Here is a 24,439-nt window from a genome sequence, read left to right as displayed (position 1 = left end):
CATCCTCTGGGCTAGGATGGCCAAGAAGGACACCAATTTGTGACAGCCAAGGGCATGCTTTTTCTGAACCATATAGTTCATAAGGAACTGGGATGAAATGCCAAAATTCATTTCCCTCAGGCCTTCAAACAGCCATGAGATGCATTAAATTTCACCACAGAGTAATGAAAGAGATTTTAAAAAAACAGCCACCACAGACTCAGGCCAAGGATGGACTAGGACCAGCAATTCTGCAGGGACAGTTTCCTATTCCTGCTCCCTGACATACAAACTAGCTTTGTTCGACTTATTCCGAAATCCTCTCATATAAAGAAAACACACAGAGAAAATGACTGGTTCAAACTCTGCTCTTTTTCTCATATCCTGCCAAAGCATCTACATGGCTAGACTTGCAAGTAAACGCATTTCATCTGTTATTTACATTAAAATGTATTCCAGATAACATAAACCTCTACAAATATATGGGCAAACACAACTAATCGTAATGGAGACTGCTGAAGGTAAGAGAATGGAAACAGATAAGAAGTTTAGAGATCTAGACTTATGCAGTACCATCCCCATACCTATTTTTTGATAATTCCTTTGACTTAAGGTTCTTGCATCCACCACACAAAGAAAACTATGAATAGCAAAGTGTTGTGCTCCCTCAAGAATAAATATGTATACGTCCCAAAGCACTTGGTTAACACAAATATAGAACAGACAGCAGGATGGACTAGCATCTAAATCTGCAGTGGCAGGGATTATTACCAAATAGTCAGCCAGAGAAAACTGCTCAGACGAGAGGGGAAAACAAGCTGCGAACATTATTTCACTGATTTAGTTGAATCTCCAGACTGATGGCTCTTCAGAAAGGTGAAACGGAAAGTTTGGCTTTTGAGGTTTAGACATCAGCAGCAGATATTCTTCTCTGCAGTCATTTTACAATGTTTCACTCCCACTCTCCTTCCCACAAAAGGCCAGGGTATTCATCACACATCTGGAGACCATAATGCTCATCACGACCTGCCATACAACACGCAATGCTCTAGCAGTAACCATGTTCACCTTCAGCTTACCTGTTTTATGCACTGCAGCCGGTCATTGGTCTGCTGTATGTGCCTGTCCATAGAGTTCATTTTGATTGTCTCCACTTGGCTTCTACCTGAAAGCCATTAAAATCCCTCAATCTGCAAGACAAAAAAAGACAAAGATCACTGAGCACAGTCCATGCACTTCTACCCCTTCTACAGCAAGTGTAATTGTGAGATCTACTTGCCAGAGATTTGTACTTCCAGGTGACACTGCTGAGAACATCACTACAGCAGTGAGGCAGAGCTGCCTGCAAGAACACCTGATCATGTTGCAAGATGAAAACAACAGTAGCAATAATAATCACAATAATAATTGACACTTTGGGTTTTGCAAGGCCAAAGGCATGGGGATAATTCCTAATCTTCCTCTAGGAGAAAACATCATCCATGAATATTAAATGGACAGGATACAGCAGAATATTATGTGGCTAAAAGTAAAAAAATACTTGGCTTTTTGGCTGAGTTAACGTGTAAGTTCTGGAGTTCTGGACTGAAAATAAAAGCAAAAGGTATGCTTTGGATGTCCTGCAATATTAAAAATGGCAGACAAATTTAACAAGCCCTTGAAAAGGTTGTGACAGTGGCAAAACAAGGATTGGGATTCATGACCCAGGCCTCTCTGGAGGACTAACAGCTCCAGGTGCACAGTCCCACATCTCTAGGGCTGGCTTTCCACCGAGGATCTGAGCAGCTCCCACTTCTGAGAGAACTGGGCTCTCCTGATACCAGAATAAGAACAAAATACTTGCTACTTCTGACTGAACACGTCCTCCATTCTTCAATCTAAAGCTGTACAACCTGAGGCAAACTAAAGCTTCTCTACGACTTTAAAAGAAATAATCTAGAAAATGGAAATGAAAGCTCAGAGTCAAGTTAGAAGACAATTTCTCTATCGCTGTAGCACCTTAATAGTTGCTACAGCTGAAGAAAATCACTAGATGAGCAACAACATGCTATAAGGATCTTTGGTCCCCTAAGCACCCTGCTGTGCTTGACATGCCAGTGAAGTGCTGGTACAGAACAATGCACACCAGTGCTCTCTGTATTTGGAAGTACTCCTGAGCTGCATGTTCCATCACGCTGCACATTCACATGCCGGAAATACGCATGAGCCTGGAGCTGGGTGGGCAGGAAAGCAGAGCAGGGCATACCAAGCACCTCTCCTCTCATTTGGCCTGGACTACAGTGAGCCCTGGCCTTGCAAGGCAGGGATGGCTAAAATCCTGCTGCAGTTCAGACAAGGAGTATCAGACACAAAGAGGCAGGTGAGCACGAGGGAGCCTCCTTGCCATTCCTCCCATCTCTGGCCTTAATCTGTCTTCATCTGTAGCAGCACAACAGCAGATCACACAGACAGGAGCCAACAACTAATCGCCAGTTTCTACCAGTAATTCATATTACCCAGCACTCTGCACTGTAACTCCCATTTATTTATGTTTTAAGCAGAATCGCATGGGACTCCAGCCTGCACTTAATAAGCTGAGCAGATTTAAGTGCTTTTTTTCTACAACTCACTTCTCAGTGAGGGGCAGAGAGATGCTTTACACATACATATATAAAGTTGCCTGCTTCAATCACTTTCATGGCATCTAAAATGGAAATGAAACCATAAATATTGCACACTAGAATACAAAACCAGCCTTTGCCTACAAATTCCCACATCCTCCTACTGTCACAGAGTGGCAGAGCCTAAGAAGCCGCATGCCTATGCTCAAGAATGGGTAGCCAGCACAGATTCAGAAGTTCACAACCAAATGCTGTACTCGTATACAACTTTATGCTAGAAGAAGCAAGGTGCTGGGCTAGCTCAGGAACCTCGCCAAGGCACCCAGCAGTTTTGGTATTTAGAGGGTTGTCCAGGATAGAGTTCTCCAAAAAGAGAAGAGGCAGCAAATCTCCCAAGTACCTGCCCCGCTGGAGGAGCTGGCTGCTCATCACTCCCACAGTCTCCCCAGAAAGCACTTGGCACAGCCTGGCACTGCCTGCACCCAGCTCAGCACTTCAGCTTTCCCACCCCACAGCCCCCAGGCACAGGGCTGTAACAGCCAGACAGCCCTCAATGCCTGGAGCTCACATCCTGCACCGCTGTGCCTCGTTGATAACATCCCTCTGGGGCTCCTGCCGGATTAGGCTCAGGGAAAGAAATCTTTTCTGCTAGACAGCTCAATGAGGTCTTACAACAGCAGCTCAAGCTCCTCATCTCCCCACTCTAGAGACAAGAGCGTTCAGGAAAGCACTCCTGTCAATAAATTAAAATACTCATGAAATGGTAAAGCCAGTTTCACATACAGGTATAATTGCTTGACTACGCCACTGCCACCTTCTCAACAGCAAACACCATCCAAATGTTCTTTAGAAAAAGTGAACGTAAAAAAGTAAGTAAGGCAGTCTTATCTGCCTGTAAGAACCCCAAACAAACCTCAGCAGCCACAAAGTTTAATCTCCCCGTGGACAGCAGAGGTATTTATCAAGACATAAGCTAGCCCAGACATGACACCACATCAGCAGTGATCTATCTTACAAGCCAGGACACATCATCTGCATTTTAATTGACCATCGAGAAAGATGGAGAACATGTTGAAAACAAAAATGTACGAATGCGCATAGATCTGTTGAAATATTTGAAGAAATGCAAAATGCAGGATCTTTTTTCTTTAAAACAAAGACATCAGAATGTTTATGCTTAACAAGCCACCAGGTAAAATATCATATTTCTGGTTGTCACGGGATTTGTATTTTATTGGCGTCACCAATACAAACTGCTCACTGCCATGCAGTTACACATGGAAACCAGGAGCTAAGTTGAAAAAAGCATCTTTTCCAATCAACTGATATGCATCCATACTCTAGACTGCCAGAAAGAGTGGTTTCCAAGAAAAGCCAAATGCAGCAGTGCTCAGACTCAGGGCAAGTCACATCAGGAGCTGCCTCTGGTGTTGCTGGCAATAGACTTCAGGGCTGGAAAATAGCAGAGCGATTTCAAACAGAAATTGCCTTTGTGTACTGCCACTCATGCCTACAAAATCCTGCATGTTGATTTATGGACTGCATATACAATATTACATGAATCGTGTGCCTTGCAGTTAACTGTAAGCAAAAGAGAAGCTTGCTATCAGCTACCTAAGCCGCAGCTTACTGTTGTATTTATCCAAATTGTCACATCTCCCACATGCGGAGGTCTCCCAAAGCTCATCTGCAAAAGGACAGGGCAGAACTGTTGAACTGCTTTGTGTGGCATCCAAGGGGATGACCAGGGGCAGGGCTGGGAGGCAGCCCCTGCGCTCCTACAGACAGGTCATACCATGCCTTCTGCAAACTGATCAGCTCTGCTTTCAACACAGTGGCTCGCACTGAAAAGCACGCTCTGACTCACCCTTTCCTTGGTAGCTAAGAGTATTCTCACTTCAACCCCTACACACACTTCTCACTGCTCTCTGGCACAACCAGCCCTCCCATGCCCCATGCTGGCAGACAGCTGCTATCTTTTCAGAGCCTCCAGCTCACAACTTTCACCAGCTCGATTAATTTCTTCCCTTCTTGTAAAGAGATGCCCTCCTTCCTCCATGACCATGGTCAGGGAATAGTTCTTTGACAAACCAAATGACCAAAACCATGTAGGAGGGCTCACCTTATACAACAACACAAATGCTTACTCCACACTCAGAAGGTCCTGCCTTGTCCCCCCCAGACTTACCCTTACCTCTCCATCAAATACATCAAAAGGGCAGCAAATTGGAAAAAAAATTCAGTGAACATACTGGGTCGAAATCATTTATGCTACAATAAGAGTAGAACTCATTATCAGGAAAGCATTATTTTCTGGAAATTATTCTTTCATAGACCTCAGTAAGAATTAAAAGATTAAACAAGGGAAGTGAAAATCATCATACAGATCTTAAGTTTTACCAAAGCAGAGTAAGTGTTTTGACACCAGCCTGTTTTGCCTGGAAAAAATATTAGCAGCACTACATTCCAGTAGCTACACCTAGTGCCGTACACCAGTCCGGATCCTCATGGGCACATTCACATCCTAAAGTATCAAAAACGTCTTTTCTGTCAATCTTGTACTGTTTTGAAAGTGGCAACAAGATCATCTTACTGGAGAATAATGATGCTTAAGATACAGAAAGGCTGGTGGGGCAGCAGAAGGGCAGCCTTGCACCCAGCTAAGTGCTGAGCACTTATCAGGTCATGGGTGAAGTGACTTTGCCGGCTCTCATGCTCACCTCTGGGGCATCGGTGCTGGAAACCACACTAAGATTCAGGCACAGCAAGTGGCTCAGGGGACAGCAGGGGATGTTGCTGATCAGGATTAAGGGCTCTGACAGAACAGCACAGAGAAGGGAATTGCACAGGGTGCTTCGTAACAAATCCCCTCTGTTCCATGCACACATTAGCCAGAGAGGTTGTATGCTGCTGCTTTATATGCTAGCTCCATCCAAGAGGATCAACAAAAAAGAAGTGTTCGCAGCACCTTCTGGTTGTTCAGCAATAAAAAGCCCCATTCTTCCGCTGTCTTTTCTGAGGTAAAGACCCAATCTCTCTTGCTCTTAAAAAAAAATGGAAAAAAAAAGAGTGAATTGTTCTTTGCCTTCCTTCTTCCCTCCCCTCTAGCATGCGAGTTTATAGCCCTAGGCAGTAATTAAAGAGCCCTCATTTACATATTTATGATGTCTCAAAAATGGAGAATGTGTTTTTTTAAAGGAACAGATGTATCGACCTGTTAGGCATTTTTTTTTTTAACCCTAAGTGGATGGAATCATGTTAAACCATTCCTACAGTATACTCTTCTATACTAAAAAATAATGAAATCGCATAGCAGCTAAAAAGAAATTTCACAAGCTTCTGCTACACTATGTTGGCTAAAAATTCAAGCAACGTTTGCAAACACTCTACCAGAAATTGGACTTCTGGTAACACATTTGTGAAGAACAATTCAGTAGAACGTGTTCTCTGCCAGTCTTTAAAAAAAAAAACACAGGCATTTCTTCACTGTTTCAAAATGCTGACATTTCAGAAAACACTACAATTTAAAAAGCAAGTACGATTTTAGTTCTGGGTTTGGATAAGTCTTGCTCAGAGGGACAGCTGGAAGCAAACAGCAGTGAAGCTGCTGTCTCTCTCCCACCTCCTTCCCCCATTTCCTGCCCTAGGACTGATACAGAAGTGCATGAGAGCTCCCGGAGAACTTGTCACTCCTGTCCAGCTGAAGGTGGTGCAGGTAATGCAGCCCTGCCATGCCTGAACATGGGCATCTGCTTCTGACCTGAGACACATCTTGACAAATCAGGGAATATTTTAACAAATAATTTTAGCAAATCCTTTCCCCCATTAAACCATTCTGAGGTCATTACAGAAGACACTTGAAATGCCAAGAACATGCTAGTGTATCTACTAGTTAATAAATCATACGCCATTAGGCTACACAAAAGCACATGTCATTGAACAACAGCTGATTTGAACCTCTTCAGGACATCACATGCTATTTTTTTTTTTAGACTTGGAAACAAAGAGATGGACAAATAATGTGACTACTACAAAGGAGAAAAAATGGTTCCAAAACTAATTCTGTTAAAATTCTAGTGTAACAACAGAAAGGAATGGCAAAAGGAAACAAACACATTCTCTTGGTTTTCTTCCTTCAGAGGGGTAACAGCAGAGCTCCCACAACTGCTGTGCTGAGCAGGGAGAGCTGCTGCTGTAAGAGACGGGCAGCAGCCAGGCACCCCAGTGCTCGCAAATAACACTGAGGTGCTGGGCTCCCACTTCTACAAGGGCCAGGTACATTGGCAAGGCACTACAGTTAAAAGGATCTTCTTTGGAGCCATTTGGGACTACTCAATGGAAAAAGAATGAGAAAAAAAAAAGAAAAAAAGAAAAAAAAATAGTCATAAATTGAGTAGGAGAGAGAGTAAGGAGAGCATTAAATTGTTCCCTAAGGAGGAAATGAACCACAGCAGTTTTTAAATATCTTCTTTTCCTCTCATCCAGGCCCATCCCACCCCAGAACGCAAGTTGGCTCATACTGTTGATTCAATCAGCTAAAACTAATAATTTCCTCTGTGTCTCCAGTACGCTGAGGGTCGTAACAGAGGGCAGACGATTTTTATCTAATAAGCGACTTTGATCAAGCAACAAGGCAAGCTAGAGCGAGGGCAGCAGAGGACGGCGCTGGCTAATTAATCCAGGAAGGCGAGGGGCAGCGAGGCCGGGGCGCCGAGGCGACAGTGTCCCCGCTGCGCCAGCAGGGGGCGCTGCAAGGCTGCGGCGCCGCCCGCCCGCCCACTGGGACGGCGTCGCGGCCCCGTCTGCTGCCTCCCACGACGCGTTTCAGACACGTCCCTGCGCTCGGGGCGTGCTGCTCGCCCATAGATGTGGGGAGCTGAGACAACAGCCGCCTGATTCCACCTGGCTTGCTAATTTCTTTTTTCTTTCTTTCTTCTTCTTCTTTTTTTTTTTTTAAAAAAAAAAAAAAGAAAAAGGAAAAAGAAAAAAAAACATTAGATAGCTTTTTAGAAGTTGTTTCTTGAGCTATCAGAACAGACATAGTTTAACACTATCAATTACGCATAACTGCATCAATTCTGCATCATTCCAGATGCTACTCTCTCCTAGCAAGAAAACTGGAAGAGACAGACCTCAAACTATAAAGGTGCTATGCAGCTCTACACAGAACCACATCCATGTACCCGCATAAAAGTTTAATATTTGTCCATGACAACTGTTTTATTTCCCCTGCTAGATAGAGTGCTCGCAGGAAAGAAAAAAAAAGGAAAAAAAAAATGGAGAGAGCATAAAATGTCAGGTGAAAGGCCATTTTAATCATTAAACACTTGAAAAAGGAAGTGGTTTTAATAAAGCTTTATTTACTATAAGCTGCTAAATAGCTACTGCTACTGGCTTTGAGCTATTAAGACGGGCCAGATGTGAGACAAAGCACCATTTGTTACGCTGGGTGAGGCAGAATAGCGATTTGTGCTGTGCTGCTTTCCATTGTTGCTCTACAAATGTGCAATAATCCCCAGAAGACTTTCTATCATCTTTGACTGAGCGAGGGAAGGCGCGTCCATGCGCCTGCCTGTGCAGGCTGCCAGCGGCTGGCCAGTGAGCAGGAGGGGCTGCGCTCATTTATGGGGGCTGGAGCCGGCTGGGCTGGCAGCACGGCTGTGCTGAGGACACTTTTCCATAGCTCTCTGCTCGGGAGCGTTTTTCTGTACAGAGCCTATTCTATGCGGGCACGAACAGCCAGCCGGATGCACACAAAGCAAACCCACACATGCTGTTGAAAAAAAAGGCAGCCTGACAGCTTGCATAAGCAGGCCTGCTGGCCTCTCCTGGGAAGAGCGGCGTGCGCAGGAGTTGTTCCATCATGAAGCGCATCTGCAGCCTGATTACAGCAGCAAAGGTAGCAGGGCTGGCTCGGAGCACACTGAGAGCTGCAGTATAACCTGAGCTTCAAGAAATGAAAATAAAAATAATCTCCGAGAAAGGGACTGCAGGGACATACTAACACTGCATCTCTCCTTTGGAGAATGCTTCCTTGAGCCTGGATGAGTGGAGTGCAGCCAGCTCCAGGCCTGAGGCACTGGGACCATACCCCTCCACAGACAGCATCAGGCCTGAGGGATGGCGACTGCTCCTTGCATGGCCAGCACCAGGCCTGAGGCATGAGGACCGTGTCCCTGTATGGCCAGCACCAGGGACTGTCTCCTGCTGGCTGAAATGAGAGGGTTCCCCAGGGCCAGAGGAGCAGCTGCACTGCACACAGGCCAGCGTAATTGCCCTGCTACATGCTTCTATTACAAGGTTGGTTCCCTGCACTGCATTCCGCCCAGCTCCTCATGCCCTCAGCTCTGTCATCTTGTTATCTTTAGGGAGAGCAGAGAGGGAAAAGGACAGCTTATAACAGCAAGAGGTAATGACACAAAATTAAAGGCAGAAGTGCAGGGAAGTGTGCTCCTGGGGAGCCTGGTGCTGCCCTCAGAAGCTCTGTTCACTCCACAGACCTGTGAGAGAAAACACTGACAGCTCAACAGCAGCAGCCTCTTGCTGTGGTGCTTTATTAAACGGCCTGGTGCTTGCAGGTAAGCAATACTAATCCTCACTGGGACAGCTATAAGGAAACGAGCCATTCCCTATAAGCTTGCTGTGTCATTTTATAACACTGATCACTAAAATGCTAGAAACAAACAAACAAACACCTCATTCAGAAAGTGCAAACTCTTAAATTGAGAATCTTGCATCTCTTCCTCACCTTTTGGGCTTAGCACAGAGGAAACAAAATGAGCATAAGAACTGAAACACCTCTGCATTCTGATACATGACATGCACTTATTTACCTAAAGAAAGCATGCTTCTCTCAGAGATTTCATTGTAAGACCTGAGATGTTCGTTGAAAATTCTTTGTGTTTGCTTACAGAATGCTACCATAGGCATGAAGTATAGTGAGCATGATCTGACTTACATGCATTTTCAGGGCTGAGCACACAGAGTTGTCTAAAAAGAATGCATATGAACTGCAAACTTTTCCCTCGTCTTGCCAGACATTAATCAGCTGCAAAAGGAAGCCAGATGGTTTGGACTTACTTGTTCAAGTTACTTTTTTCAAACCTAAAAGAGGAGCTACAGAAGACAAACTAATAAATATTTACTGAAGGTCCAGAGGAAGTGGTTAACAGCCAAATCTGTACACATATGACCTCAGGAAGAGGAAAGGAGGACAGAGGGGAATGACACAAGCAGAAATATTTATAACAATTTAACAACAACTATCAGAAAGAGAAGCTGTTATTTTGTGTTTGCAGAGCTCCCACAACATCCCCCTGCAACAAATGGGGGCCAAAGCCTCTCGGGTCACCCTAAAGAAAGGCTCCTAGCAAGAAACATCTCAAGCCCGCTGTGAATTAGAAATGAGAAGAATTTGCATTCTGACACGGAATGCCCTCTTCCTTATCTGATGAAACTATGCGTGTTTTGGAAGTTGTACTGCAGCATTTGAAGGAAATTGCCGATTTCTGCTTGTGATACTGCATCATCTGGAGTAGTAGCCCCATTACTTGTTGGCTCCAAAAACAGTGTAACAATCCCCATATTCACAACCCCATGTACCAAAAATACGAATGAGGATAAATTTAAACTCCTTTTTTTTTCTCAGTGAGATCAGCATCATGAAGAAGGCATATAATCACTTAAAGTAGTTGTTATTTTCTCTTTATAGTCTACAAATGTAAGATTTACTCTCCTTTTCTTCAGTCCTACAAGAACTGAAGAACTGCTCCCAAGACCAGTAATTTCTGTTATGTCACCAGGGAATCCACCCCTCTTGGGGAAAATCACTCAGGGAAAGAGAGGAGGAAGAAGAAAGCATTACTTCAATTAACAGAGTCTCTAGAGAACAGAGCAACCGAACTGCTGCTATGGGACATGGACTCTAATAACTTTTGAGATCTACCATTATCCCCATCTCTTCTGATGAAATTTAAGTAAAGATTTACCCAACTTCCCAGAATGGAAGCAAGATAAATTCCAGGAGGACCAGCAAAACCCATAAGGGCTAAATATAGCTGAAGAAAAAAAGGTAGAAATTAGATGGCTGCAAATTTCTGTAGCCAGAGAAAGAGTAGTCACCTGCAGCAGAATTCTAATATTTTGCACTGCTTCTGGGATCTATTTATTTCAAATTATGACAAATTAGTGCTAGGGAGAGATGGGCTTTTATTAAAAATTACTTTTAATTGAACTAAAGATATCAGACATCTAGACACAACAAAACTATAGTTTTTGCAGTATTTTATCGTTTTATTTTTAGACAGCTGAGATGCCTGAGAACCAATCCATAAGAATCTTGTAGAGTCCGTAGGAAACAAACTAAAAACCAACTTGGTTTCACTGAATTGCCCTGCAGACAAATGTCCAGTATTTCAAGTGCCTAACAATTCCTAAATGATAAAGAAACCTTGCTGACAGTCTGAGTAAAATGCTCCAGATTGGGAATGGGAACCAAATAATTGTGTATCCCTCAAGGAAAAGGTTTCTAGTACATATAATGCAAATAATGGAATTTTATGAGGAAGTCCAGACATATTTTTGACATCTCAGCTCATTTTGGAAACAGTGTAATTTAAAAAGTAGTTCCAACTGCAGCACCTTCACTCCAACAAAGTCAACATGCAAACATGCCTACTATTTTATTATCTACAATGTCATTATTGCTTATCTTATAAGTGCCCATAATTCCAATAAAGCTGAAATTCTCCTACATGCCCAGAGCACAAAGCACTGCAGGAGCTTCATGGAGCTAAGCCTGCTGCCCTCAGGAAAGACTTTTGCTAAAACACCAGCAATTGCCCATACTGCCCCAATGCTTTCTCACTTTCTTATCACTTGGGATGACCTTTATGTCTAGAATTTGGCCTGTGAGGAGTGCCAATGTCACATACCTACTTAATTGACAAGGAGAATTTTACACGTACCAAGCAGTAAGTTTCACTCTATCAAGAATCTTCACTAACAAACCAGTTTTCAAAACTGTGATGTATTCCATGCTAAAAGACATCATCAACCATCCACACACCTTTTGGGACAATCAGGAACTGAAGTCAGTACCAATTCTTCAGGAAGCACAGATTTCTGTTACCTCTCCCTCCCTTATGTCTCACCCTCAGGTGAGAAAATCCAAAATGGCATTTGGCAGAACACAACACAGGCACTGAGCAAGTATTTCAAAATCCTTTTGAGTGTTTCACTGTAGCAACTGTATAAATGCTAAACTGGGCTGCAATGAAAACCCTGGTGAAGGCAAAGGCTAGGGATCAAAGGGTCCCTGCTGAGGAGAGGGGGGCACAGGCTGTGGCATTGCCAATGGGACCGGCTAGGCAGTGAGCCTCAGAATCCTTGCCAGCAATGGTCTTGAATGAAGCAAAGCATGAAGGCTTCCCTTCTTTATTACAGACATCGTAAACAGAAATGCGATTCCTAATGAATTATTTACAGTGCGGCCCACAAATTAAGATACCTAGACTGTCTTGTGTTTTTATACCACATCATTATTACAAGGTATCTGCCCAGAAGCTTTTTCCCATGCCCGCAGGGCAAAGCCAGCCCTGTGAACCAAGCTCCGAGCTCTCCACCCAACTATCAACCGCCCAACACTTCACTTCCTCAGCTCCTTTGGCTTCTCAAGTAACACCAAGAGCTCCTGGGGGTAGATGTTATCCCCACCAAATACACACAGTGCCTGACACACAAATCACGATTCAAACCAGGGCTACAACGGGATAATTTAACATAAACAATGAGAAACGATAAAATGAAATCTGTAATGTATGTATTACTGTGAGGTAAGGAGAAAACAGCTAATACATATTATTCTTACTGGAAATTCTAATATACAGCCAGACTTCCAGATATAGAATTAAATTAACCTGATAAACTTACATTATACATCCAGATGACATCTAGATTAAAGTAATTTACGGCCAGATGGCATTTTCTTGCCTGCTACTCGTATCTTTCTTTCCTTATTTTTTGTTTAAACGCTTATTCCAGTACAGCGCAGCATACCTAAAAAAGCTACACGCTTTTATTCTCTGTTCCCAGGGGCAAAACTATGCACTCCAGGTCAACTTCGTAGCCTTCATATTTTTCTGAACCTGGCCTGATCAGATGTACTCTGGAGCTGCTTTCATTCTGATCAACCATGACGCACTGGGGACAGGCGCAGAGCTGGCAGTGCCGACAGCAGAGCCTTCAGCAGGCTGAGTGCAACAGCTTCACGTGAACCACTGCGTTGTTTCCACGAGAAGGACATGGGCACCCCTCTGCAAGGTGCAGTATGGCTGAGGCTGTGCTCTGAATGCACCCTGACACACCATGTTCTCTCCCTGATGAGCTCATGGGGAGACTGCTGTTGTGACAGTTTCTAAACAATTACAGAGGTAAACTCCTTCCACTCAGCTTCTCCCTTATTCTTTGCTCTTGATTTTTGCCATCCTTGAGTGGCTGCAGTTTAGCACCTTTTTTTCGATTTCATTTTCTAAGAGATGGGATCAGGTTTGCACACAGAATTTTTTACTGCCTTCAGCAGACCTGAAAAAATTTAGGGGGATGCATGTCATCATCTAGCGATGCTGTGACTTATTTTCACTGTCAATTCCTATAAACCTACAGCTGCTGTTCAGCATCTGTAACCTCCACAACCGCTTTGTAAAGCTGAGCAACAAAATCATCGTTTTTCTGAAAAAGTAAGTGGGAAGATCCCCCACTCAAGCACCTTCTGTCTGGGGAGGCAAATTACAGCTGAGGATATCCCATCTCTTCTATCATGAGAAGCACTTCAGGCACCCTGCGGCAAGGTCTCTGGGTGAGTTGCCCAAGGTGACAGCAGAGGCAATTTTGAACCTTTGGCTTAAGGACCAGGCATTGCCCTAAAACCTAATCTGTTCTTCCTTGGATATCACAAGATGAAAATCTTAAAAACGTCAATTTATGTTGTCCTGTTATTTTTTCTAGCTGATGTTAGGAATAGATATTCTCTATAAATAATTAGTAGAAATTTGATACCCTTCTCGTTTATTTTCTAGTCTCTCAAGCACCGTTAAAGACCATAGGTTAGTTAACTGTTGCCATCTATTCAGACCAACTCTATCAGGGCAGACCTCTTAGAACACAGTCTTCATTCCCTTCCTCTTATTTTCTGTATATAGAAAGGATTAGTTTATATTAACTGTAACTTAAGTTTCTTTAGACCCCAGTATCAAAATGCAAGTGCTTTTAATATATCCCACCTGTTCTGGAGCTAAGAACTAATGGCCATCACACAGACTACGATGCCTTACACAGCTAACCAAAGGAAACCCCTTCCTGCCCTTCAGCAGCAAAATTCTGGGAAGCTCTGTGGCCAGCCCATGAAAATAAATTGCCAGCGTAAGATTTTTTTGAGTGAGCAACTTACATCGTGAAAACCAACCAAGTTGCTATTTATAAGCCCTTGATTAAATTAACACGCACGAATACATCCATATGCACACATGCGCAGACACGGTGGACTGTGGGAGAAAGGATCTATATATATATGAAAGCATGTAAACACTTTCTTGCAAGGTTGAACAACAAGCCCTACATGTTACAGTACACAGGAGAGAAGTTTGCACAAGTGATATTTAGCAGATTTGTTTCGGAAACAGGGATTTTATTCTGCAATTTCATACATCTACATTCAGAATGTGCCTACATTTGACCTAGATTTTTCTGAATCACTCAAGGTATGAATAGAATGCACTAAACTACAAAGAGAAAATAATGAGCAATTTGATCCATTTCCTATGATATGGCCACGTCCCTAGTTGTGAGAAATTGAATGTTTAAATTAGCTCAAAACATTATTTTAACAAAACCCACTAGGTAACTGACCAAGTGCTCCTGCAATGAGCACAACAGCACCCTTAGCATGGCCAAATCCGCCCTTCAAGCAGCGCAAAGATGGGGCGCAGAAGGGAGAGGGCCTCTCATTGGCAAGCAAAATATCAAAGTTGGAAGGTCACATAAACTGCCAGACATGGAGACGAGATCTGTCAAAAAGACAAACTACCTAACAATTTTAACCTATTGGCTAGAGCTGTCCATGTCAGCATAATGTTAACATATATTATTACCTCAGCACAAAAAAATCTGTCTGGATAGAAGTGAACAGCAGCAAAACTACTGCCTTTAACTCCTGTTTAGACAGGAACCTCTTCTAATAGAGGCTGAAGGAAATATTAGTTTGCTGCTTTTTTCCACCTGACCCCAACATATTATTTCTACATGCGAGATGAAAAACATTAACATGTTAAAAACATACCTGGTTATTCCTCTACAGTTGCCCAATTTATGGAAGCATCTGACACAAGCTTCTCTACGTTTACACAGCAACGGATTTTCATTTTATTTTTAATCAAAAGGTATTCTGAACAGTCACGTAGGTACTTAAAACAGAAAGATGAACATTTGACAGACAGAAAATTCCCTTTTGATATTTAAAATAATTTCCACTTTTTCCAACCGCTACAACTCAATTGTCATTATGCAATTGTTAACTAGATGTTAATGACTCTTTATTTTTAACTAATACTATCTAACATTTTTACTTATATTGTGACCCTTACCACTTTTCCAGGCCACATAGTTTTTATCACCCCAAAGTTCTGCTACTTCGCCACTTGTTGCTTTTGCCACTTCTCCCCTGGCCTTATTTGGATCTGCACTGGAGAGAAGGCCTTTGGGAGGCCTGAGAGCATTCACTAAATTGCTAGGTGGGACTCCTCCGTCAGAGAGAGCATTCAGCTAAGCTCTGGGGATACTTTCAGGGAATCCCAGTATTATCCCCTGGAACTTATGCATGAAATGTGACATTTGAGATTAGTGAAGAAACATCTGCTCATACTGCCCAGAACAGAATGTTCAAGAACACACTAAACATCATTTTGAGATACCTCCCATACAGCCTCATTTCCTTTCTGAGCCACCAAAGCCAAATGATTACAAAAGAGAACTGTTTCTCACTCATATATTGACCCAGTAAATGATACATGAAACTCAAATGACAAAATTCTCTGCAACGTCCATTTGCGTAGACCCCATTTTGTAGAGCATACTGTACTTCCAGGTTTTCTTTATCTTGTAGAGTAACTCAGGATACTCACTTTTACCCACCAGTTTTCTTAGTGATTAGCCTGTTGAGTAGCTGACAAATGGAGAAAAACGAAGTAAGCAAATAAAAAACAAATTTTCCTGGAGTAATAATTTTTTTTCTCCAAATCGTTGGACTAGATAATCTCCAGAGGTCCCTTCCAACCCCTATGATTCTGTAATACCCTACTGAATTTCTTCTAAGCAGCCAATAAGCTGAATACACCCACCAATAGGTCAAGCAAACCAAGGGTACTATGCTAAGCTCCAAATACTAACAAACCACAACCAGGACAGTTTAAAGCTAAACAACTGCTCAGTTTTAAATATGTCATCTAAGAAAAGAATGAATGAGTTAGGCTTTAAGTTTGTTTTTTTCTTCAGGGAAAAGAAATAGCAAAGGTATTTAAAATTAAACAGGACATTCACAATTAATCTGGTTTTTAATTAACTTACTCTGCTGCTGTAAGTGATTCTGCATTTACTCTCATTCTTTTGAAAATTCCAAAGTGCTACTTCTGACCTGTGATTTACTGTTGCCGTACATCTTTATAAGCAGTACTTTAGTTTAAGTGGCAGTTGCATATTAATTACTGAGTTAATTATGTGCTATGTAATCATGCTGTAATTCATTAGTTTACTCCGCAGTGCAAAAGGAAAACGCTAAATGGAAGACCTGATGCAGGGTATTTTAGTAATTTACATTTTCACATCAAATATTCAAAATATTAACCAGAAAACATTGTCTGCATTTAAGAGTGCCTACAAAAATGCTGAGCGTGGTTCTAACAATTATCCATAAACTTTTCTTGCTTAAAAGGGTAGTATAAACTGTAGCAGGTTAAAATATTTTTTATAAAATCAAGCATGCATTCCACTGTTCCTCAGACCAGGCCAAATACCAGAAACACTGACCCATTTCAAGTATCCCGATCTGATAATTCTTTGACACGGCCCTTTCTCAAAGGGCAACAGGTGTTCTCTGCTTTCTGAAACTGGGTTCCTTAAAGATTTTCCAGCCTGAAGCCACCTAGTAAAACAAGCCACAAACAAAGACATAGGCTTCAGGTTTTTATGATTCTTAATTACTGACACTTTGCATAAAGCACCTATAATTGGATAATTTACTACTGGTTTCTGTCCAAAAATTTACAGGAACGTGCGTGCAATTCCTGTTTGCACAGGTCTCAAAATAAGTCTGTTACTGCAGATCTGTGTTTCCCAACAGAAGTATTGAGCACAAATGTAAATATTTAAGATAATGATTTTTGGTGAAAAATGAACTAGACACAATACCATAAAGCTGCCTCCCTGTCCCATGTTTAATTATCCCTGGAACCATCCAGCTTTCTCTGATCAATGGAAATACAAAACCTAATTTTTACAAAGGTGATCTTAGTCATGAAGAATTGCTTTTCAGCTTTCAAGCTCCCCCTCACAAAGTAATTCCAACATTTACTGTTCTTCATCAAGAACTGGCATTTTTTCAACTCTGGTTATTCACAAGTTCTGGTCTTCTTTTTGTTTTCCCTTCCATTAGCTATCACCGTGATGCAAAATAATGCTCTTTGTGTGGCATTTAGCAGTCAACATTTCCTAAAGCCAACACCATAAAAACTCACAATAAAAAAATGCAATTAAAAAAAAAAAAAAAACAACCTTAAAATTAAGGATAGAAATGTTACTATGCAAAGGGTCTGCATTATGTCAGTGAACGCTGGTTCCAAGCTATCTTACAAAAGGCTACTTTAATATTGGTATCTGCAAAATGAAGACATGCCTTGAATAGAGTTGTTAACCATGTTTTGACTGCACAATCTTATATCAGGACAGAGACTGCATCAAAAAGCCATGAGTTTGTAGCGCTCCTCAAATTGCCTTGGGTTGTGGAAGTAATTTGGGAAAAACTGAGAATATGTATTTGGTGTGAGTATTATGACAGTCAGATTACTAAAAGCATTTCACTCCTTACAGTCCTAAAGCTTTGTTGATAAAACACTATGGACCTTAAAATATAAATGTAATGCACACTGAGTAATCAAAGTTCCAGGGAAAAATTGAATTAATGATATGGTACAACTGAAAATTTTAAAATACCCAAATGGTGTAACTGCTTCATGCTAATGCAGTTTAAGCACTATATATAATGATGTAAGGTTTGAGCGTGTTACTTAAAACCTTTTAGAACTGCAATTAAAGAAAATGGACATGCAACAGTGTTTTGTTTTGGGTTTTCTTTTTTTCCCAAAACCAAACTGGAAATGTATGCAAAAATCTTTACCAGCTCCTTAGACACAGCTATAAATAAACAGTTCTCTTTCCTTGAGCATCCTGGTCATGGATTTTGCATTGAGAAATGTAGTTAGAAATTAATTTCAGGCTCTACTAGAAAAAGGAAACAATAAATATTTTGAACAATATAAAAGGAAAAAGACAAATCAGTGCAGAAAGTAGTTTTACTTTTAAGGTTATATACATGTACTGCAACAGCTAAGAAAAATGAAAGCATTTGCTCCTCCTTCAGAAACAGCCAGAAGACATTTACCTTTCTATGTAAGGGTAGGGTTTGTTGAGCTGTGTAATTAATTTAAGTCTAGAGGGACTAGGTTGTAGATCATACGGATTTACTATCATCTTTGGCTGCTTCTATTTTGGAACAGGTATCTCATCCATGTAATGTTGCGGAATAGATCTCTATTTATTTTATCGTTTTATAGAATCCCAGAGCACCTATTAAAAACATATGAGGATATATCCAAATTCTACAACAATTAAAATAAAATTCAAATCTCAAATTCTCCTTGGCAATTTTGTCCAGAGTAGAAAGCACTAATCTTCCATTTCTGTATGGTGGTATAAAACACATATTTTAAGTACAAGGAAAGCCTTTTAAAATATATTAAGAGAATTAATTTCATTTTAACAGAGTTTGTTTGATACATCCTTTTAGGTTCAGATTTTTGCAAAGAAAAAAAGCAACGCTAAAAACACCACACCATACAAGAAATTCTTGGTTTGGTTAGTGATTTTTCTCCTGCAATAGCAAAAGGACCTAAAAAGACTATCTAACAGAGGGGCTTTCATCCAGCTGATCATCCATGTTCCTTCAGGAGACAGTGGAGAAATGTACTTCCAGAGAGCAATTTGTCCCTTGCTACGACAGACGTCAAAAACAGGTGGGACAAACTGTTCTCTGGGGATACCTATTTCTGTCCATTGATTACAGAGCAAGCCTAGGTCAGCTCCTAACAAACCGGAGTCTTCACTGACTTGGAAGAAGACAGACTCTTTACAGTACATCATTTTTTAAAACAAAGCTTTGTTTCCTTGGTGCTTTTGTAAAATGTATGTTAATGGTATAAAGCACATTACCTTTAATCCTACCCAAATTAAAATCACATTAAAAAAAAAAAAAAAAAAAAAAAGTGTCCTTAAATTCCTGATATTCCTTGATTGCTCATTATAAAAAAAAAAGTAATGTAGCTTTTTTAATACAAGACCCACATATTGTCAACTATAGGTAAATGTTATTGTTAATTCTACTTTCTCCTTAGTAAAATGTAAGTACTCATTTCCAAGAATAACTGAAAATAAGCACGTTGAGGAAATCTTTACAAGGCTTGAGTTTTGTAAGACACGTATTTTACGCAATATATCCAGGGATTTATGTAATCCTCTCTCTACGCTCACATACAAACATGCACAGAAACATAGCTTTCATACATAAGAGAATAGGAGGAGTTTATCATTAATTTGGAGCCACAGGACCTAAGTTGCTGCATTCAACTCCACCATTCCTCCCACGTAAGTCTGGCAACCCTTACCAGTCTTCCTACATCCTTGTTTAGTAGCAGCAAAACAGGGATAACGTTCTTTCCTGGGGTGTTATACACAAATATTACGAACTGATCCAATCACACAGGTAACATAAAGATATCTATATGATATATCGTGATACTTGTGTTCTCTTTAAACACATATCACTTAGGCAAACACAAAGCCAAATTACGAAAGTTCAGTTACATGGATAGCCTGAAAGAAAACAAGCCTACAAGTCCAGAACCTTTAATTGTTAAAAAAAATTACAGGAGTCCGCCATTACTTAGGCTCTCTGTCCTTATCAGAGAGTTTATTCTAGTGCAAATTTTTAAAGAGCACACAAGGAACATTTCACTGGGCAAGACCATTAGCACATTCCTCTTGGCCCTGGTATAGCCTTAATAGGAGAGCGCTGCTGATTTACAACTTTGAAAGAAAACAGAATTGCAAATCTCTCCCACGCATCTTCCTTATCACCCTTCCAGGGACACGCAGGCATGTAATGAATTCCCGGGAACAGACAGGCCGCCACCTCTGCTCACCTCTCCGAGCACAATGCCTGTGCCCCTAATTTGCTGCCGGATGGTTGCCTGGCCGGCCTCCTGCTTTCTGCTCAGCGGATCACAGCCTGCACAGAGGCAGCCTGTCATACACCAACTGCTGGTTACAAAGCAGTCTGCAGCTCTGTACTGATTACCAACCACTGGGCAATCAAGATGATGCACTGTTTTGCCTAATTATTGACATCTGGGTGAGCCATGTTATTAAACAAAAAAGGCTTCATTGTTTAGCAGATCCTAGCAAGTCTGAAATCTCAAGATTTGCTCCCAAAGAGTCATGTAACCATGAACAGCATTCAAAACCCACTGTTACTCCTCGATCACAACCTTAAGACAAGTGCAAAGCTGGGTCTGCTCTTTTCAGAATTCAGCAGCTTGGTTCTTGCTTTACACTAAACTCCTCACCCAACATTATTTCTACCCATTAACAACAACTCTGGCTTACTGCTGTGGTCACTCAGCTGAGCGCAACCACTGGGAAGGAAATGGGAAGGCCAAGTCCTTGCTCAGTGCAGCATAACAGCTCAGACAGCACGTGGTATGAGTAGTCAGCAAAGAATTCCTCACCACTTCCCTTATAGACATCTAGGGATAAATAGAGTTTGTAACCCCAGTCAGATCTCAATTTTTTCGAAGCACAATGAATCATGAAGTACTTTATCCAAGCCCACCAGAACAGAACTTACACTTACAATGGCAGTCCCTCAAGGTTCAACTCTCTTCCTCCCATGAAAGCACTCTTAAGACTTCCCTCCTTGGTGCACAGGTCTCTTCTCAAGGCCCACTGGTCTCCTCACTCCTGGTAGGTCTCAGGGCCCCTCAGTAAATGTGCCCCAGCTCCAGCATGGACAACAAAGATCATCAGAGAGTCCTTTAATGTTAAAACCAGGAGTGCCCTCTAGTGAGACTGCAAAGAGCACATGTATTGCTAGTACAGCATCTAGCTAGCATCCTTTTGGCTCCATAGGTGGTCTGCTCTGCTGGCGCACGTGGTCCTCAAGATGCACCATGTAGTATGGGTTGGTGAGAGCAGGCTGCAGGGTTTGTGCAGCAGCAGCTGCAGCCGGCACGTCACGTACACAGCACAGACCCATGCAGGGGCTACTTGCTCAGTAGCGGGAAAACCTCGGCTCAGGCTCAGGCAAAGCATAAGTTAACATGAGAAAGAGCTTAAACACAGACATCAAACAAACTCATATAACAGTATTTGCCCTCTTATTACGTGCTTTTAAATGCTCACCTCTCATCTTTCAACCTACTTTATTCTGTTGTCCATATTTATAAGACTGAAACTACTAAACCTGAAAATGAAAACTAAATGAGCAGATCCAGACACCACCTAAGCAGATAAATGCGGCGCGCATGATCAGATAGGTAGATTGAGAAATCCCATGTCCTGTTGTTGCAGACAGAAATAAAACTGCTGATCCATCAGTTACAAACTTAAAGCAATTGTGAACCTTGCAGTGTCTGGTAGCAGTGCTTGCAGCATAAGCCTCAGGGTATGTTCTGTAACTTATCATGGACCTTTTTTTGACAGCTCATGCTGCCAGTTCTTTGTAGGTCCAAATAACCTGCATATCCATATTTGATAGTTAAATCTAAATAGAAACATATCCTTACTGTAGGAGTCATGGACAAGTAACTTTTTTTTTTGTTAACTTGAGAATTTCAAGAATTGGAAAAACAGTCTTCTGGGCCTTCAAAAATATGCAGAATTCTAAGAACACTAAAGGAATAGAGCAAATTACGTATTAAAGAACACAGATAGTGAAAATAGCATCAGAGTGCTGGATGCTTAGCACACTAAATTTAAAGAGACCAACAGGTAAGAGAACAGGGCTGAAGCTGTCTTATTGCAATGCAGCTCAGCAAGTCAGAGAGCACACAAAAAAAAAAGAGAATCCAGACTCAGAGTTGGCTGCTTTATAGTAAAAATCATCTCTCAGGAAATGGCTCAGTAATTATGGAAATAAAAATAGTAAAGCTTTCCTCTTGTACTAGGACAGCAAGAGTATGAAGAGTCCATAAAACAGTGTGTGCATGTGTGCGCAGCTGTGTTCTACAGCAGGAAAATTCAAAATTGTTCCTAAGACAGGATCCTGGAGTGTATTTTCATTAATAGTTTTCGTTAACATAAGACAGTCGTATAAGCAAGATGATGCTTGCATAAAGAGTTATCAATATTAATTATAATACTTAACAAAAGAAAGAACAGATGAAGGAAAAATGTTTCTTTTGCATATTTGTAAAGTGTTTGACTTTACACACATCCTAGGTGAGGTATCACAACTAAACCTAAATTTGATGGCTTATATTCTTAATAGGATACAGTGGCCTTCACCTTTTTAGGTTGAGAGTTCAAATGCAAGCCCAATCAGTGGTGTCCAAATGTTGTCACCATCTGCCTGCTTAGTGACCTAGATGAGAAGAGAAAGGTTGTTTGGCTCAGTCCCTTTGTTAACAGGCAGGTGTCTCCAAGACAGAAACAACCATCGCGAGTGTCACTAACTGGAACTTGAGTCAGAGAGGTCAAGAACTGAATAGGCATAAAAACTGAATTAATAGATTGAGAGTCCCTCTAGATAAGGGTCAAGGCAGCTGTGTGCTTGCTGTCTAGATAAAGAGCATTTCAGTCTGCAGTCAAACGCCTATCATTGAACCAAATTAATTTTTAAATGGAAACAAAATTTAATAAAAAGATTTCCAATTTGATTTAAATTTAGCTATTAGCCAGGTTCCCATTTTCTTAGCATCAGCAGGAGATGCACAGCAGTGCATACACATCTGGGGCTTATCCAACTGCACTGCTAAATACAGCAGCCTCCCTCCTCCCTCACAGTCAGAGGTGTTTGGTTCAACCAGCTGGAACAGCAGAGGACAGAGCAGGCGCGGCCACAGCCACACCATCGCTGTTACTCACAGTGCAAATGGCCTTCAAGCAGGGGCCACAAAAAGTCACTGATGCACCTGCGCTCTTCAACGTTGAGAGTAAAAGCTGGAACAGCGCACAGGTTTTTACTGATACTATCATAAAGGAAAAGTAATACTTTTCATTTCTTTTCTTTTTTTCCTTTTCCTCTTCTCTTAATTTTCCTTTCAGAATTTGGCATTTGCAGACAAAGTGTTGGTAGGGCTATCTTAGCTAAATCTTCCATGTTGATATTCTTAGCTTTTATTCCACTGACTGTTTTTAATTCCTTCGTGCATACTTGAAAAGTTGAAGGAACTGTCCACTTGTATTTCTAGCAGTATTACAAAATGTTAAGACTTCACAGGCATAGTCCAAAATATTTTTCTTTCCACTACTTTTTTTTTTTTTTTTTTGACACTGAAATGAGATAATTACTTTGTTTTGATTCTCAAACTGTTGTGCTGGAGTCAACAGCTTAGCAGGAAGATATCAGATGCCTAAAGAAGATAGCTGGAAGCATCAGCTTTGAAGAATTCTAGACAGATAGTAACTTGGTTTTTCCTGCCAGCGGAGTTAAACTGGGCTCAATGCACTTCAGCGCATGTGTGCACATACGTATCTTTGGGAACATTAACATGAATATGAGTTTCTTTCAAAGCAGAGGAGCTTACTCAGACTTGCCCAACAATTCCCCTATTACAACTGTCATGAAGCTGTGCTTTACGCAAATCAGATATTTCTCCTTGTCAGAGGATACAACAGCAGCTTGCAACACCACTTTGGGAAACATGAGAATGCTCTCTTCTACCCTGCAACTCCCAGTGTTTCTCACTGCTATCTTACTTGGAGCATGCTTTTGGATGCTTGCCATAAATCATAAATATGGATATTATTTCATATGAATATTTAAACAAAAAAGCCAAACAAAAAGTCCTATTCACAAAGTTGATTTAAAGAAAAAAAATAAAGCAATAAAAGGATGTGGGAACTGATTTTTTTGTTAGCTTCTTCACAAAGTCGCAGCTTATATAATTCTCACCTCAACCTGATACACACCCATCTATAAGGCACGTAAACTATATTTTCTTAAATAGAAAGAAAACAAATTTCACTCCTAATGTTTTTTCATCACATTTGAAGGCAGTAGTGTAATTCTTGACTAAAAATTTCCTTTATAGCATGCATATATATAAAAGTGCATCAGGGAGGTGATGGTATAGGTCAAAATACTAAGCCAGAAGAGGTCTCAGTAAATTTGAAAATTATTTTAGACAGGTAGCTTTTATCTCTGGTTATGATTTACATTCCAAAGAAGACAGAGAAGTAGCAGCAATAGGCAACATCTCATTTTGATAGCATCCAAGATGAAATGGGTCATTTCAACAAAATGAACATTTTTTCTATTC

The 24,439-nt window shown here is 41.2% G+C and overlaps 1 protein-coding gene across 7 annotated transcripts in view; it reads right to left on the bottom strand.

The window, feature by feature from the left end:
* The window catches only part of ZMIZ1 (zinc finger MIZ-type containing 1), a 321,213-nt gene that overhangs the window by 147,434 nt on the left and 149,340 nt on the right, over positions 1-24,439 (bottom strand). For all 7 annotated transcript variants that reach the window (XM_042818839.1, XM_042818844.1, XM_042818843.1 and 4 more), the window contains one exon: positions 1,059-1,169. In XM_042818839.1, coding sequence (XP_042674773.1) covers positions 1,059-1,118 — 60 coding nt within the window. In that variant the 5' untranslated portion in view covers positions 1,119-1,169. The remainder of the gene's footprint in view (positions 1-1,058; positions 1,170-24,439) is intronic.

This window comes from Centrocercus urophasianus, unplaced genomic scaffold, assembly GCF_019232065.1.
Source record: "Centrocercus urophasianus isolate 14NV4802_14NV808 unplaced genomic scaffold, USGS_Curo_1.0 seq_17, whole genome shotgun sequence".
Classification (NCBI taxonomy): domain Eukaryota; kingdom Metazoa; phylum Chordata; class Aves; order Galliformes; family Phasianidae; genus Centrocercus; species Centrocercus urophasianus.
The sequence above is the reverse complement of the archived record's forward strand: the minus strand, read 5'-3'. Positions and strand labels throughout refer to the sequence as shown.